The sequence below is a fragment of the Protobothrops mucrosquamatus genome, unplaced genomic scaffold (assembly GCF_001527695.2).
Source record: "Protobothrops mucrosquamatus isolate PMUCROS unplaced genomic scaffold, P.Mucros_1.0 scaffold1260, whole genome shotgun sequence".
In the NCBI taxonomy this organism is placed as follows: Eukaryota; Metazoa; Chordata; class Lepidosauria; order Squamata; family Viperidae; genus Protobothrops; species Protobothrops mucrosquamatus.
In genome coordinates this window covers 17,892-35,735 of record NW_015387466.1, presented here as the reverse complement: position 1 = coordinate 35,735, position 17,844 = coordinate 17,892, and the positions used below count along the sequence as shown (strand labels likewise).

General features: G+C 38.3%; 1 protein-coding gene across 1 annotated transcript in view; it reads left to right on the top strand.

Annotated features, from left to right (window-relative positions):
• Positions 1-17,844, top strand: part of COBL (cordon-bleu WH2 repeat protein) — a 195,936-nt gene that overhangs the window by 176,972 nt on the left and 1,120 nt on the right. The window contains 1 exon segment of the mRNA XM_029285077.1: positions 16,737-17,019. Coding sequence (XP_029140910.1) covers positions 16,737-17,019 — 283 coding nt within the window.

Sequence of the window (17,844 nt, the reverse complement as noted above, 5' to 3'; positions counted from 1 at the left end):
TTTTGTTCTAAAACAACCAAATAATGTGGTTTGTATTTTTGAACTGGTAAAGTTCCTGTTCCTGATGTTTATGCCTGCTGCTACTATCCAGCCACTTGATTAATTAAATTAATAAAAAAAATTAATAAAACTTTGTTGTTTTCATTGTGTTTGTCTTTTGCTTAAACTGTTCAATACAGTAGACTGTTGGCTTCCCAGCTAGTAGTCCTGTGGTAATGACATGTATGTTGCCTTTCTTTCCTTCAAGGAATGTATAAAATACATTCGCATATTAATACAGAGGAGTCGGAGTTGGGGAGTCGGAGTTGGAGTCGGAAGTACAAAAAACTGAGGAGTTGGAGTCGGAGTGGAGTCGGAGTCGGAGTCGGAACATTTATCTACCGACTCCACAGCCCTGGGATCACTGGACATTCCATGCCTGGGATAACTACAAATGTTATGTCTTCCTCATGGTTTCCCAGGGATAGGTGGACTGGCTAGGGTAGCTGGCACCCCCCCTGCTATGGACCCATCTAACTAGCCAATGAGATTGGTTGTTTCAGCCTCCTCACCGGAATGCCCAAATTCCCCACTAGCAGCGGGCTAATGAGGCAGCGGGTGCAGCCAGAGTCTATTAATGCTTTCACTTTCACAGCTTCGGGCATGGAGGGAGCTAATATAGTCACTGTCTTGAGGATGGGTGTGATGGGTCCACTTTCCAGGGGTTCTCCCTCTGAGCTGTCATCTGAGGTGTCCACCAGCCCTGCGGTGTAGGCTGGAGTTCTCTCCCCACTTTGGGCAGAGCTTGGGGACTCCACAGCCTCTATTGCTCTCATGGTGGGTTCTTTTGGCTTGGCTGGGGACTTTCCGGATTTTCTGGTCAGTGATCGGTCTGGGTTGTGCTGAGGGGCTTTCGAACGGCATTCTATGGCCCGATGCCCCTCTCTCCTGCATTTGAAACAGTCTGTTGGCTTCTTGGCCGTAGCCGGTGGCTTCGCTGGTTCATGCATTGGCTCAGGTGGGAGCGGCCCCATGGTTTTCTTTTTTTTATTATTATATTTTTTATTAATTTTTTACACAAGCATAAGTCATTCAATAGTTGGTAAACAGTGTGATGTCTGGGTTACATTTGTAAAAACAGTCCTTAACAATTAATTTCTATAGTCTGTATTCCATATATTAATTTTGTTTACTTTACTTTCCCTGAAACATCCTTTTTTGCAAACATTGCGTTAATACAATTCTTGTTTTAATAAATGACAATTTAGTATATATTTTTTCCAATATTCCTAAAAAATAATCATCATATTAATACATTTCTTTTCTTTCCATTCATTTGGATTGCCTTATCATCAATCCTGTTACAGTCCTTATTTTAGTTTATTTCTCCCATCAAATTCTAAGTATTTTTACTGGTAGCGATTAGTTACATTTACATTGACAGACTTGATTCTATTTTTTCCATATAAGCCATCTCACATTTTTACGTTTCTTAAGTATTAAATATAAGAGTAAAAAGAGAGGGGAAAAGAAAAAGAATGAAGGAAAGAATAAAAAATAAAAAAGAATAGAAGAAAGCAGTAATAACAGAACATAGGAAATAACATAGTACTTAAAATATATATCCCTCCTAGATTAATAGTATTTATTTTCTCGAATTTCTTATTCTTTTTAATTATAGTTAAGAATATATTTAATCTTTAAACATTCTATTCAATAAGTCTAGTCATCTAATCCCTTAACTCTAATTCAAAGCATTATATATATATAATACTTTTCTTGAGTTCAGTCACCTTTAAATATCTAAAACATTTCATCCTTCTTAAAGTGTTCCAATATTCCTAAACAATAATCATCATATTAATACATTTCTTTTCTTTAAAAAAAATAAAAAAGAAGAGAGGAAAGTAGTAATAACAGAACATAGGAAATAATATAGTACTTAGAATATATATCCCTCCTAGATTAATAGTATTTATTTTCTCGAATTTCTTATTCTTTTTAATCATAGTTAAGAATATATTTAATCTTTAGACATTCTATTCAATTAATCTAGTCATCTAATCCCTTAACTCTAATTCACTTATATATATATATGTACTTTTCTTGAATTCAGTCGTGTTTAAGTATCTAAAACATTTCATCCCTCTTAGAATGGCGTGTTTCACATTTTTTCTATTTCTTTAACCATATTCAAACACATGTTTCTTTTTTAAATATTCTCTCTGATATGTCCCATCATCTTTTTTNATCATCTTTTTTCTTAATCTCTTTTCTTTGCCCAGAATCTTTCTTGATCAATATACTTTGCTGGATCCAAAGGTTTTCCCATACGATCGTAGGTGTTCCTGTAGATGTAGAAAGTAAATCAATATCTCTGTCCTGAGCACTTGCCCTCTTCTTTCCATTAAAATCCCTTCTCTTGCCTTCCAATTTGTTTTGTGATGTTGAAGTGTAAGTTGTCTTTCCTTCCACTTGAATTAAATCATACTCTTCTATTTTGTGAAAGTCCATCTTTAAGTCTTTTCCCTCTGATTTATATTCAATCATCTCTGCTGTGTTCTGAGGATTTTTTTAAAGTGAATTTAAATTGGAGATAAGTTGACTTATACTTTCAAAGTTGTTTTGTATTTCTTTGTGGTTTAAAATCATTGTCCTTTGAATGGATTGCAGCATATCGTATATTTCCTCTTGTAAAACATCCATTGTTTCTGTAAATATCACTTTCTCTGAGCAGCTGTGTTTACTAAGATTTTGAAAGCCACAAACAAAAGCTTTATAGCTCCTCATCCACCAGTAGGTGTCAGTGTTGGATCATTTTTCAGTTTTCTAATCTTTTTTTTCTCCTTAAAGAGTTAGATTCGCCACTTCCAATAGCCAAAAATGGGGGGAGAATCCCTCCCCTTTTTTCAATCTCGGAGGTATTTTTGCTTCTTGGGAGTTCTTTTTTTCCCCAGGAAAATAAGTAGGATAGAGAAAAATTAGTTCTTACCCAGCTTCAAACACACTGTTTACAATCAGTTTAGGTAGAGCTTTTTTAACTTCCGTTTGCTTGCAGCTAGGGCTAGACAATGGAGTTAGCTAGCCTTTCTTCTGTTGGTTTCTGGGAGGCTTCTCCTGGACCGATCGGAGAGACTGCCATCTCTCCTAGGTCCCTGGAAGTACCTTCCTCCATTGCCACCTCTCCAGGGCGGCTTCTGGCCCATTTAGGGTCCCCAAACAAGAAGAAACTCAGCTGAAGAGCTTGGCATCCCGAGTCTCTCAGCCGATGATGCTGCTGGCCGGAACAGGAAGTCGCAGCCCCATGGTTTTCCTTGGCGATGCCTCTTCAGTAGGTTGATCTCTGCTTCCTGTGCCAGGATGTACCATTTGTCAAGTTGGTGGGGGTCCCCCCGGGGCAGGAAAGCATCATACAGATCATAATTTAGGCCATCTTTGAAATGGCTAAGGAGGATGTCTTCCGGCCAGTTCAGCTTGCTGGCAATGGCTCAGAATTCTTGCGTATATTCGGCTACCGGGTTTCTTCCTTGCCTCACCATTTTGATTCTTTCATGGGCTTTGTGATCAGCCAGAGGGTCCTCAAATCGCCTTCTCAAAGAGGACATGAAATGGTTGAAATTGTTGAGCTCTGGGGCATTGGAATCGTGCAAGTTCACCACTCAATCTACGGCTGGTCTGTCCAGAGCAGATACGGATGCAATATGGATGCGGGCTTTGTCGCTAGGGATGTGCCGCCTGTATTCCTCCATGTAGCTGAGGACTTGGATTAGGAAAAACCTCAAGCATGTCGGTTCCCGTCCAATGGCAGGAGTCTTTGAATGGATCGGTGCCTTCGCCGTCGGTAGTATTACTGCAGATCCTGTCTAATGTAAGGAACCACTTCAATCCACATCTTAAGAAAGCAGAACTCTTGGAAATGGTTTCTTCCAACAGGAACTTTTATTAAGAGAAATTGATAGTAGGCATGATAGACAGGATCTGAGGGATTCCCTCACAAATTGATGTTTTAAAGTGTCCCTAAGCAACCCCCATCCCGCAGTTCTTTTGGGCGATTCAGACCGGCAGATTTCTAGGTGTTAAATCCAGGAAAGATAACATCAATCCAGCTCTGTTGTACACGATCATGCAACAGCTCCTCACTTGATGATGGATAAATAACCCAGATTCTGGAGGCTGTATCTTTTCAACCCCTCCCCCTTTCCTAGTTGCCCGGTAAGGAGGAAACGTACAGAGGTGCATAGGATAAGAGGCAAATGGTTACATTGTAATGGTTAGCAGAGGCAAATAAACAAAAGGTTACTTTGTAGTGAATAGAGGAAGTGAAAGTAATAAAAAAAAACCTCCCCCTTGGGAGTATGGCAGGACCCAGGAAAGGGTAAGAATTGGTTTTAGATCAGAGGAGATAGATAGAAAAAAAATATAACTGGATCCTGACATCATTCCCAGTCTGATCTTACTAGTGTATACATAGAGGTACTATCACTTTTCATAATCTTGGTGCTACCCCTCTTGATGCATCCTAGGACTGCATTTTCTTTTTTGGCAGCCACATCACATTGCTGGCTCAAATTTAAATGGTGGTTGAAGAGGACACCTAGATCCCTCTCAACAATAATTACTATTAAGCCAGGTACTAAGCCAGGTACTGCCTATTCTGTACCTGTGCATTTGCTTTTTCCTGCATAAGTGCAGGACCTTACTTTTTTTACTTCCCGAACTGTTAGATAACGCCCAATGCTCAAGTCTGTCAAGATCCTTCTGAATCTTGAGTCTAGCTTCCAAAGTGTTAGCAATGACACCAACCAGCATGATGTCATCTGCAAATTTGATGGGTTTCCCTTCTATCTAGATCATTTATGAAAATGTTGAAGAACACTGGGCCCAGGATAGAACCTTGAGGTATCCTACTGGATGCTTTCCTCCATGTAGGCGTAGTTCCATTGGGAACTAAAACAATACACCATTTTGATATCTTCATTGACAATTCTAAGCCTGGTTGGTCTACTTATTGCCATTATTGTCTTTATATTTAGTTTTAGGCCAATGTTTTCACTGTAGATTATGGCTTTCAATACTTGGGCTTGTAAATCATTGCATTTTCAGCTTATTAGTGTAGTATAATCAGCTTAGTGTAGAGTACTGATGTCTTTTCTTCCAGTTTTTCCAGTTTCATCTTCCAGTCTAGCTTCCTTTAATATATATTCCGCATATAGGTTGAATAAACAAGAGAAATATGCAGTTTTGTTGTAATCCTATGTCAACCTGGAGCTAGTATGTTTTGCTATGTTTTTTATGTATTGTGGCATTCTGACCAGTGTATAAATTTCTGATTAAAACAACAGAATTCCCATTAGAATAGAATAGAACAGAACAGAACAGAGCAGAACAGAACAGAACAGAACAGAACAAATAGAATAGTTGAAAGGTTTTCTTGGAGTCTTGGAGGTCTTCTAGTCCAAACCCCTGCTCAGGCAGGAAACCCTATACTATTTCAGATAAATGGTTGTCCAATCTCTTTTTAAAAACTTCCAGTGTTGGAGCATTCACAACTTCTGGAGATAAGTTGTCCACTGATTAATTGTTCTAACAGTCAGGAAATTTCTCCTTAGTTCTAGGTTGCTTCTCTCCTTGATTAGTTTCCATCCAACCCCTGAGATATTGAAACATTAAACTAGACATAGCCAATTTCAGCATGTTCTTTATATGTTTTAGCCTCCAATCCCTTAATCATCTTTGTTGCTCTTCTCTGCACTCTTTCTAGAGTCTCAAAATCTTTAATACATCATGGTGACCAAAACTGGATGCAGTATTCGAAGTGTGGTCTTACCAAGCATTATAAAGTGGTATTAACACTTCAGTGATCTTGATTCTATCCCTCTGTTAATGCAGCCTAGCACTGAGTTAACTTTTTTGACAGCTGCAATACACTGCCGGCTCATATTTAAGGGATTGTCCACTAGGACTCCAAGATCCCTCTCACAGTTACTACTATTGAACCAGGTATCACTTATACTATACCAGTGCATTTGGTTTTTCTTGCTTAAATGTAGAATCTTACTTTTTTCACCACTGAATTTCATTTTGTTAGATAGCGCCCAATGTTCAAGTCTGTCAAGATTCTTCTGTATCTTAAACCTATCTTCTGGAGAGTTGGCTATTCCTGCCAGCTTGGTGTTGTCTTCAAATTTGAGGAGTTCCCCATCTATCCCCTCATCCAAATCATTTATGAAGATGTTGAAGAGTACTGGGCCTAAAACAGAGCCTTGGGGTATTCCACTGCATACTGCCCTCCATTGAGAACTATATGTTGAGTACAGTTGGTCAGCCAGCTACTAATCCATCTTCTATCTTATCCACAGCATTGCTCTGGTCCACTTTGTCACTTTGTCAAAGAATGCAGTAAGATTTGTCTGGCATGATCTGTTTTTGACAAATCCATTTTGGCTTTTGGTTATGACTTTGTTTGCCTCTAGGTGTTCACTGATTGATTGTTTGATTGTCTTTACCAGATTCTTCCCAGGTATTGAGATCAGGCTGATAGGTCTGTAGTTTGCTGTATTTTTCTGAGTGCTTTTCAGCATTTGTTACGTTCAACACAATCAAAGTTATTTCTATAATAAAGTTCTTACTTACTGGCTTTTTTTTGGTATTCTTTCTCAATTATCAGCATGCATCAGCAATAATGTTTCATGTTCCTTGGCCTTTTCTAAAGCCATTTTGAACATCTGGCATCTCTTTTTCCATTAAAGGTCTGATTTGCATTGGATAATCCTAAGCATAATTTTGCTAGCATGTAAAATTAAGGACATTTTAGAATAATTTGCATATTCTGTTAAATTGCTGTTTTTTTGTGTAGAGGTAGTTCTTTACTTATAACTGAGCCCAAAATTTCCATTGCTAAGCAAGACAGTTGTTAAGTTCTTAGTTTTGACCCACTTTATGACCTGTCCTGCCACAGTTTTAAGTGTATCACACTGCAGTTATTAAGATACTAACATGGTCCTTAAGTGGATCTGGCTTTCTCATTGACTTTGCTCATCAGAAGATTGCAAAAAGTGATCACATGATCTCTGGACACTGCAGCCATCATAAATACATGTCAGTTGGCAAGTGTTCAAATTCTGATTATATGTCCATGGGGATGCTGCAACAGTCATAAGTGTGAAAAACAGTCATGTTAACTTTTTTCAGTGTCATTGTAACTTTGTTTACTAAACAAATGGTTGTAAGTTGAGGGCTATCTTTTGTAATGTAGATTGACCTTTTCCAATGTGTTGGTAGTTTTCATTAGTATTTTATAAGATTTAACTGTAGAGTTTTTGTTTTAAGATAAGTAAATTTTAATTACCTTCTCCATCAGCGTAGCGTTCTCTATCTTTTTGCACAAGCAAAAGAAACATGCCTTAAACAAACCTTCTAGCATCAATATATAGATATAATTATTATTTGTTATGGGAAATGTTCTGCTTCAAATCCACACCTGTTATGGTGTCCTTGAAAAGATTCAGGCTCTCACGGTCTTCAGCAGAATCGTAGAAGTTTTGTTTCTCTATCTAACCCACTCAAAAGTAACATCTCCCCCCCTTATTCTAAAGGCAAGTTGAAACACAGAGGCATGTAGCTGCCAAAATTTCATTTTTGACATGCCAACTCCCCAAAAGAAGAATGGATCTTGAAAGGCATAAAACAAACATATAGACATATAGACATTGCTTAAGATTCCTATTACCTAATCTCCCCACTGCCCACTGGGGTCTAGAATGGAATTTCTTTATTAGCTTAGCAGCTCTAACATTAGTCTCTGCTATCCATTGTGTTCCGCAAGTGAGTATCCTTTCCACCTTACCTGATATGGCGGGTTTCACCCTACAATATCTAGAATCCAAAATTTCTTCAATCTGATAATGCCTCTCTCCCTTAACCAGAATTAGGAGGGGAGGTGGTTTCTCAATTGGCCTCATTCTTGAACTTTGAACAAGCTTTAATAAGCTACAGTGGAACACTGGGTAAATCAGTTTAAAACTCTTTGGCAATTGCAATTTTACAGTAACTGGGTTGATGATTCTTATGACAGTAAAATGACCTATATATTTAGGACTTAGTTTTTTACAAGGTATTTTAAGGTTCAAGTATTTCATGGACAAATATATCTTGTCACCCACTTTAAACTCCTTTTGAGTAGCTCTTTTCTTATCTGCCCGTCTTTTTTCGTGTGTGCTTTTGCTACTGCTTTGAGTACTCCAGGCTATGTGCTCTTTATATTACCCATCCATTCTTAATGTTGTTGAGGAAAGGGTGTCCTGAAGTATCTCAGGCCTAGCCACACATTCGATCCCTGTAGTCACTTTAAAAGGGGTAAGTCCGATGCTGCTATGTAATTCATTATTGTATGCTGCTTCAGCAAATGGTAATAATTCAGCCCAAATAATTTGTTGATAATTTACATAGCATCTTATATATTGTTCTGTCATTGTATTTGTATATTCCGCCATTCCATTTGTGCATGAATGAAATCTGGAATGGAGTCTGTAGGACAATCCTATTGATTAAATGAACTCTCTCCAAAATTTTGCAGTGAACTTCACTCCCCTGTCTGAGATGATTCTTTTAGGGACTCCATGCAGCCTATAAATATGCTGCACAAACATTTTGGCCAAACTCTTAACTGAGGGAAGCTTTGGACAGGCTACAAAGTGTGCTTGTTTTGAGAATAGGTCAACTATGGTCCATATTACAGTATTTCCAGTATTCTCAAGCAGTTCCACAATGAAATCCATGGTTATTTTTTCCCATGGTCTTCTAGGGTTAGTCACAGGTTGTAATAAACCCAGGGTTTTCCCAAGCAATCGCTTCATGGAAGCGCAAACTGAACAAGTAGCAACATATTCTTTTATGTCTCTTTTCAGTTTTGGCCACCCAAATTGTCTTTTCACTAGATGAAGGGTTTTTACAAGCCCAAAATGGCCTGCTGCATCATGTGCTCTTTCTAACACTATCATCCTTTGAATATCCAGTCTGTACACTTTTGTCCCTTTCCATGTCATATCATGTTTTATAATTAGAGCATCTTTATGGTCCTGGAACCAAGTATCTTATTCCAAAGCCTCTTTAAACTTTTGCCTCAGTGAATCTAATGCTAACCTGGGGGTTTTCCCCTGTGCAGAACCCCTCGAGCTGGAGCTGCGAGCTGGCTGGAAGGGATTATAGAATTTACTACTTGTTCCTTGGTACTTTTGTATTGAGGCATATGTGAAAGAGCATCAGCCAAAACATTTTCCCCCTTGGTACATAATGGAGATTGAAATTAAATTGATTAAAATATTAAGCCCACCTTATTTGTTTGGGGGACAATTTTCTTGGGGTCTTTAAAGCCTCTAAATTCTTATGATCTGTCCACACTTCGAATGGGATTTTACTACCCTCTAAAAACTGTCTCTACGTTAGGAGAGCCCAGTGGACAGTAAAGGCCTCCTTTTCCCACACAGCCCACTTTCTCCCAATGTCTGATAACTTTTGAGAGGTATAAGCACATGGTTGTAGCTCTCCCTTCTCATTTTTGTAGCAACACTGCCCCCACTACCACATCACTTGCATCCACTTGAATTACAAATGGCTTCTCTAGGTCTTCATGTCTTAAGAGTGGTTCTGCAGCAAAAAGCTTTTTTAGTTTTTCAAATGCCACTTGAATTTGAGGGTTCACCCTAAGGATTTACTTGGTTTGGGCTTAATCCCTTTCCCAATTTTTAATAAATTTGTTATAGGTAAAGTAAATGTAGGAATAAATTGTCTATAGAAATTTCCAAATCCCAAAAAAACTTTGCAATTGCCTTCTGGTCCGGGAGCTTCTCACTCCAATATTGCCTTTACTTTCCCTGGATCCATTTCTGTGCCTCCTGCAGAAACATAATCCCCAAATAATCTAATCTAGTTTTTGAAAAATCACATTTTGACAATTTGGCATACAGCTGGTTTTCTAATAACTTTTTAAATACTGCTCTTACTAGATTTATGTATTTTTCCAGCATTTCCATGTAAATTAAAATATCATCTAAATATACCAACCTTATACAGATAGTTTATCAATTGCATGAATACTGCAACTATCCTTTGTAGCCCAAACGACATCACTCTGAATTGAAAACACCCTAAATGGCAATTAAATGCAGTTTCCCACTAATCCCCTTTTTTAATCCTTACTCTGTAATAGTCTTCTCTCAGGTCCAATGCTGTAAAATTGTTCCCCTTAGGTACACTAATATGTCTTTCATAAGGGGGAGGGTGTACATATTTTCCACTGATATAGCATTGAGATTTTTATAATTCATACACATTCTAAGGCCCCCATCATTTTTATCTCTAAATAATATAGGGGCAGCCATTTTCGATTTAGCAGGTTGAATGAACCCCCGAGCCAGGTTTTTATCTAAAAATCCTCTAAGTTCTTCCATTTCTTTAGGTGTCATAGCATACATCTTTGGTTTAAGAAATTTAACACCTGGGACTATATTGCATAGTCAGTTGGTCGATGAGTGGGAGTACATCTAATTCCTTTTCGCCGAATATGTCAATTAAGTCTCTGTATTCTGTTGGAATGCTGTTCTCTAACTGCCTTTCTGCTTTTAGTGTATTTGCTGCCAGCACTTTTGATTTCTCAACCACCGGCTTATGGCAAGCAATCAAGGTCTCCTGCAGCTTTTGTGGATTGATTACTCTTTTCTTCATTTGCTACTTGTTGTTATTCCAATCTATTGAGGGATTCCATTTCTTTAGCCAAACTAATCCTAAAATCATATTTTCAGTCATCTCAGGGGTTACAATAAAACAAATGATTTCAGTATGATTTCCAAGCTTTATACTCACTGGCTCAGTGAGATAGGTTGCAGATTCTCCCCCCATAAGAGACTCATCTAGCTGCTCAAACCCATAAGTTGTCTCAACGTTTTCTACTGTTTGTTAACTGATCACACACCTTGTGCATCCCGAGTAAGATTGTGAATGTCTCTTTTGCTCCCAAGAAGGGTACAAACAGTTCTACCCTGATAGTCCCAAAGATGCATTTTCAGGAGGCAACTGGACTTTCTTGTTTTTCTTTGAAGACATTTTGTTTCTCATCCAAAAAGCTTCTTCAGCTCTGACTAGATGGTGGGGGAATGGAATAATTTATATTCCATGACCTGGATGACTGAGAATCTCCATAGACATTCTATTCTGGTAGTCATCAGGGAAATAGGATCACTTACCATTTGGTCATCCTCCCCTTTGCTGTCACTCTCATAGAAAACAAGTCCAAAGGAGCCAGAGTTCTCTCCCCTTTGTTGGATGGGGAAGAGACCTCTATGACCTGTTGAGCAACTTTTGTTTATTCTTTGGACTTTGATTCCAGCTTCTTTGTCTTAGTCTTGCTTGGAGCTCAGCTTGCTGACATTGAGTGTGATGCAGGACAATCAGTGGCTTGGTGCCCCTCTTTTCCACAATAGAAGCACACTCCCATATCTAGAGGGGGTCTCTCCCTTCTGGTCTCTGGAACATTTCTCTTGCTTCCTCAGCCAGCCGGGTATCTCTCAGCTGCACAACGAGGTCGGTTGTCTTGACTAGTGTGATGTCAGTAATCTATCAAATCTAATTCCACGTTGACAGCCAACTGGTACCAATCTCTGAGGAGATTGGGCACTCCTCTGGGTAGGCAGTTGTAATACAATTCCTTGCTTAATCCATCTCGGAATTGGGAAACCAACATATGTTCAGTCTATCCTCTTAAGCGAGTCACCAGGATACAAAAATTCCTAATGTAATCAGCAATTGCTCGCTTCCCTTGCTTGATTGTCCAGATTCTCGCATCTGCCTTCCTTGCCTTGGTGGGATCTTCAAACTGATTCCGTAGCTCTTGCATGAAGGCATCCACATCATGGAGCTCTGGGGCCACCTCATCATATAAGGATACCAACCATTCCGCTGCATCCCCTTCCAGGTTCGCAGAAATAGCATTCACCTGTGATCCATCATCAGGGAGTCTACCTCCATATCTTTCTGAGTAATTCCCCACCTGGGTCAGAAAGTAACTCAACTTCTCCGGTCAGCTGTCAAACATGACTTTAAAATGAGGAGGCTGTTGATCCTTCCACACCACCTTCCGGGTGGTAAGTCAGCACCTGGTTGTGCTGCCTGAGCTCCTCTCCTTTCAGCTGTCCAATGGCCAGTGGTGTCCCAAGACTTGTTAGGCTAAGAGTTGCTGGGATGCCAATCTCTGTTGTGCAGCTCCTCTTATCCCAGACCAGCCCGAAGCTACTGGCTGTTGGTGGGGTGGTGATGGTGTAGCAAGCTGGTGAGCGGGAACTACAACCGACCACTTCAGTGGGGCAGCTCCTCAAACTTCCAATCGCCTGAACTTCTCTCTCAATTGCTCCATGGAAGGGCTATGAATAGACACAGGAAGCCTCCACTCTCCCTGGCTCTCCTGCTTCTGCTGCCCTCTTATTTGCCTTCATTGGTCAAGCTTCTGATGAAATCAGATGAAATTCAGCTTATGCTGCTTTCCTGAGGCCACTCATCCATGTAGTTCTTGGTGCTGGACAAGGAGCCTCCATGTGCCTCCCTCCTCCAGCAGTAAGTGGTGGCTCTATCGATTCAGCTTTCTGCTTCAGATGAATCTGGGTCGACAAGTCTGCCTCTCCCATTTGGATTAAAGCTGACTACCACAGGAGGGGAACTATCCCCTGTTGTCCCCCTCCATCTGTTTTCTTGTCCATTGCAAGTCTCGCTATGTCCCAGCATTCCTGGGAGGAAAACCCAGATAGGCTGCTTGAGAGAATTAGTTTAATGTCAACATCCAGCTTAAGAATCCAAATAAAATTCCAGGTTCATTCCATTTCCAAAAATCTTACTGTTATTAAATGCACTGCATGGTAATGTCAAAACAAAACTAACTCTGAGGTTCCAACACCAGATCATAGATTTAAACAATAATTTTTCCAGCCAAAATCCCAACTTCTTACGTAGTCCATATAAACAAGTTCATTTTGTTATTGGAACCATCTGCCTCAAATCCACACCTGTTATGGTGTCCATGAAAAGGTTTCAGGTTCTCATGGTCTTCAGTGGAATCATAGAAGTTTCATTTCTCCATCTAACCCACTTGAAAGTAACACCTCTCCCCTTACTTTAAAGGCATGTTGAAATGCAAAGGCATGTAGCATCCTTGACACTAAGTATGTCTAGCCCAGAGGTAGGGAACCTTGGCTCTTTTATGACTTGTGGACTTCAAAACCCAGAATTCCTGAACCAGCCATGCTGACTCAGCAATTCTGGGAGTTGAAGTCCACAAGTCATAAAAGAGCCAAGGTTCCCTACCACTGGTCTAGCCTAACAAAGAGAAGGACTAGGGATGATATGATAGCAGTCTTCCAGTATTTGAAGAGCTATCACAGAGAAGAAGGTTTCAACTTATTCTCCAAAATTCCTGAGAACGGGACAAGAAGTAACAGGTGGAAGATCATTAAAGAGAGATCCAATGTGGGAATAAAGAGAAATTTCCTGACTGTGAGAATGATTAATCAATTACTTGCAGAATCAGCCAGTTACCTATGAAATCAATTTGCCTCTGGAAGTTGTAGGTGCTCCATTACTGGAGATTTTTAAGAAAATATTGTCTGAAATGGGTCCCCTGCTTGAACAGGAGGTTGACTAGAAGACCACCAAGGTCCCTTACAACCCTATTATTCTATGTTCTATGGAAAACAGCTTCCTTTCTTCTTTTTTGCTTTATTGCTTCCTCAGTTTGATGTAATAAATCTTTATACTCCCCTGTGAGCTGAAATATGGTCAACTGCTGTTTCAATCTTTGTAGGTTTTCTGTCAGCCATTTATATAAGCTTTTGCTGCAAAAATATACAAGGCTGATTTTGAGCAGGAATACAAGCATGCCACAAGCAATGGTATCACAACTACAATGGATCTACAAATGATTTTTTTTGGTAACTTTTTTCTCTTCTCTGTTTTTCAGACAGTTGGTACTAGAAGGAAACCAATAACAAACCATATATCTTAGATTTTCTTGCTGAACTCTATTTCCAATATTTTTAGCTGTGTTAGGAAATCATGGATAAAGAGCAGAATACAGGTAGTCCATGACTTATAACCACAATTGAGCCCAACATTTTTGTTGCTAAGCAAGAAAGTTTTAAGTGAATTTTGCCTCATTTTACAACATTTCTTGCAATAGTCATTAAGTAAATCTGGCTTCGTCTATTGACTTTGCTTGTCAGACACTGTCTGGGAAGGTTACAGAAGGTTACAACATGTCACATGATCATTATATTTTGTGATAATGGGATGTAACAATAGTCGTAAGTGTGAAAACCAGTCATAAGTCACTTTTTTCAGTGCCATTATAACTTTAAATGGTCACCAAACGAATGGTTGTAAGTTGAGGAGTATTTGTATTGTATAACTTAATATTCCTCAGTGGGTATAAAATCTGGCATATAATGAAGAATATGGATTAGGGCAGACATGTCAAACTCGCGACGTCACGTGACATGCGACGTATCGGAGCTTTTTCTCCATTGCCGGCAATGGGGTGGGCGCGGTTTCCTGGTGATGTGTCCGGCCCATGGGCCAGCAGTTTGACACCCCTGGATTAAGGTAATGGATCAAAAATGTTTTTATAGCCTAGATCCTATTTCTCACTAATATAAAAAATCTGGAATTACAAGACAGAAACAAAAAAACAGGATGGACAACTCCTTCAAATTCATCAATAGGTTTTTCATATGGAAAGAAAGAAGTAACTTAGCCACCATTCAAAGCGATGACTCACTTCCTCGAAACCTACTTATTACCTGTTTTTGAAGTTCTGATCACCGCACGTATATGCCTGTGGTCACATACTTGCATTTTTGGCACTTGGCAACTGGCTCACATTTAGAGCTGTTTGCAGCATCCCATCATCACATGACTATAATATTTACAGTATTTTGATTTACAGTATTTCTAGTTTCCAGCAAAAAAAAACCATTGGAAAAATGGACTCAGTTATGACCACAGTGTTTTCTTAATAAACGGCATTTGCTTAATAGCTGCCACAAAAATGGTTGTAAAATCAGACACAGTTTCATGGTGACTGCTTACCAATCACCACAACTTGCAACCTAATTCTGGGTCAATTAAGTCATAGGTCAAGGACTCCTTATAGTGGGAGCAAACTTTGAGATAGGCATAGGTTATCCCTATCAGAATTTAACTAATTATGATGAGAAAGAGTGATCTTGAAGAATAAGAGATGATAAATGTGATCTACACATAAAAAATAAAAAATCACAGTAAGAATGTGTATGGATGTAAAGTTGTCATGTTACTATTTGATAAGTAAAAAAGTATTTCTGGAGATACATTATTTTTTATATAAGTAGCTATTTGTTTTTTGTAAAATTTTTATTACATTCTGAGAAACTAACATTTTTCATATCTAGACATGTTCATATCACTTTAAGGACAACAGAGTGGCTTTCCAATAGGAAAATGTTGACATCTAAGACCCCTTAGGTACAACAAGAAAGAAATATTATCCAGTTACTGTAATTTTGGAGCTTTATTGATCAAACTCCTTTTGGAAGGTATGAAAATATAGATTACGTTACTTGAACATCTCTCATCACTTTCAAGATGGTTTGCTTTAGAAACCTGATTCAGAATGAGCCCTTAATAGGGCATGTCCTTCCCTAAGAAAAAGAGGAAATGTTTTGGACTTTGATAAAATTTCCAAATATAAAACAAGGAATACCAGATCATTTTAAAGCAATCAGGATTCTTTTAGCCTTGTGATCCCAGATCTTCTAAATAAAATTTAGATTTATTGATATTAGTGAGAAGACACAAGGTGAACTTATTAATTACTCTGAAACTGTCGAAACCATGAGTTCTGTAGCTTCTTACTTATTTCTTAATTACACATTACAGCAAATACAAAACAAGTTGATGTTTTGAAGATCCTTGGTCATACCCCTGAATATCTCTGATTATAGTCAACATTTATTCAGATCCAGATCCTATCAATTTATGCTTAACTTTAGTAGTAAAATATATCAGTGACTCATGCATTTAGAGCAGAGGATAGATTTTAAAAGATAGCGTATTTGAAAAATCTGCATTGAAGAACTGGATTTTATGATATATGTCTGAAGATGATAACATACTATAGTGAAGATGACTTTATCTGGATTTAATTAGTAACCTTTTGGATTGCTTTTCAGAATTAGTGAATAGAAGAGCAATTCTAGTAGCTGCAACTACTTTGAATAAGATGTTACTTTAAACTATTCATCTTAACAATTCTTGATGGTCTTCTTAATTATATAAGCTTTAGGCCCTCTCAAAGAAGAAAGAAGGAAAGGAAAGGAAAGGAAAGGAAAGGAAGGAAGGAAGGAAGGAAGGAAACTTCTGAATTGCTTTTCTGTGGTTAAAGTTTCTCCTCAACCTTTGTCATTCACTAATAGAAATGTAATTAGCTTTCTATCTACCTACCTACCTTACAAATAATTCAAGGCAGCGAACATATCCAACACACCTCCCTCCTCCTATTTTCTCCACAACAACAGGTGAGGTTGTTGTGAGGTAAGCTGGACTGACAGAGAATGGCCCAAGATTACCCAGCTGGTTTTCATGGCAAAGGCAGGACTTGAACACAGCAATGAATTAGGCAATATTATGCCAAACAATGAAAGTTTCATTGTTCACTTTTTTTTTACTTTTTTACTTTTTAGGAAATGTCCAACTTTCACATACTTATAATGAAGACACTGTAGAAGAAATCAACTCTTTTAGCGGTTGTTCTATGCCAGAATGCAATATAGATGATTCAAAAGTTATTAATTTACCATCTGTTATCATATCACTGGATTTTCAAAATGATGGTATAAATTCAAGAAACAAATCCATTGGTGTAGAGAAGACCTTGGCTGAAATAGATTCCGTGTTGGTTGCAAAAGAATGTTCTATAAATAATGCTTCCTTTAAAAATGATAAATCTGAGAATATTAAAAAAAGGTAAGTTACATTTTTGAAATGATATGAAAGTTTGTTGTTTTGGTATAGCTGCAAGAAAACAAATAAGTAGTTTATAAATTTTGACAGGGGCCTAAACATACAATTAACCACGCTTTATTGTAGCTAGTGGAAGTGGATTGAAAAAGTTCTTTTGCTTTATCTTTAAAAGTGGACCCTATTTGTGGTCAAAAAGTAAATCAAGGATTGAGAACTATGGACTATGAATCAGGCACTAAATCCAAAGGAGAAGCAGGCAATAAACTCAGAGAAAATCTAAGATCCAAAGCAAGAGCTGACTACTGACTATTTTTTCCAACTACTCAGCCCTTTGTCTGGCTTTTGACCTATCTTCGAGAATAGACTTGCAGAATTTTGCTTTGCTTTCTGTTCCCTTTCTTGAGTTCTTGATCCAAATAAGAAACCCAAGCTCTGTGTCTCATCCTCTGACTCCTCCCCACCCTCTCACTTTGTACATGATAATAGCAATTAATAATGGCTGTTTGTGCTCCTAGACTATGCTCCAACCCTATGCAAATTGGGGGAATTCATTGATTAACTTGCTTGAGTTGGATTCTAATCTATTCTATTTTGTGTTATCAAGGGAAATATAATTTTAATGTTTTAATGTTATTTTTATTGTTACATGTAATTCTAAAGCAATTTGACTCTGTGGGATTTAATTAAAAATGTAGGCCATCAAGTCAGTGTTGAATCTTAGTCACAACATAAATAAACTTCCTCCAGCATGATCTGATGATCTGTTTCTTTTGTTGACTATCCATGGTATTCTCAAGAGTCTTCTCCAACAACGAAAGCATCACTATT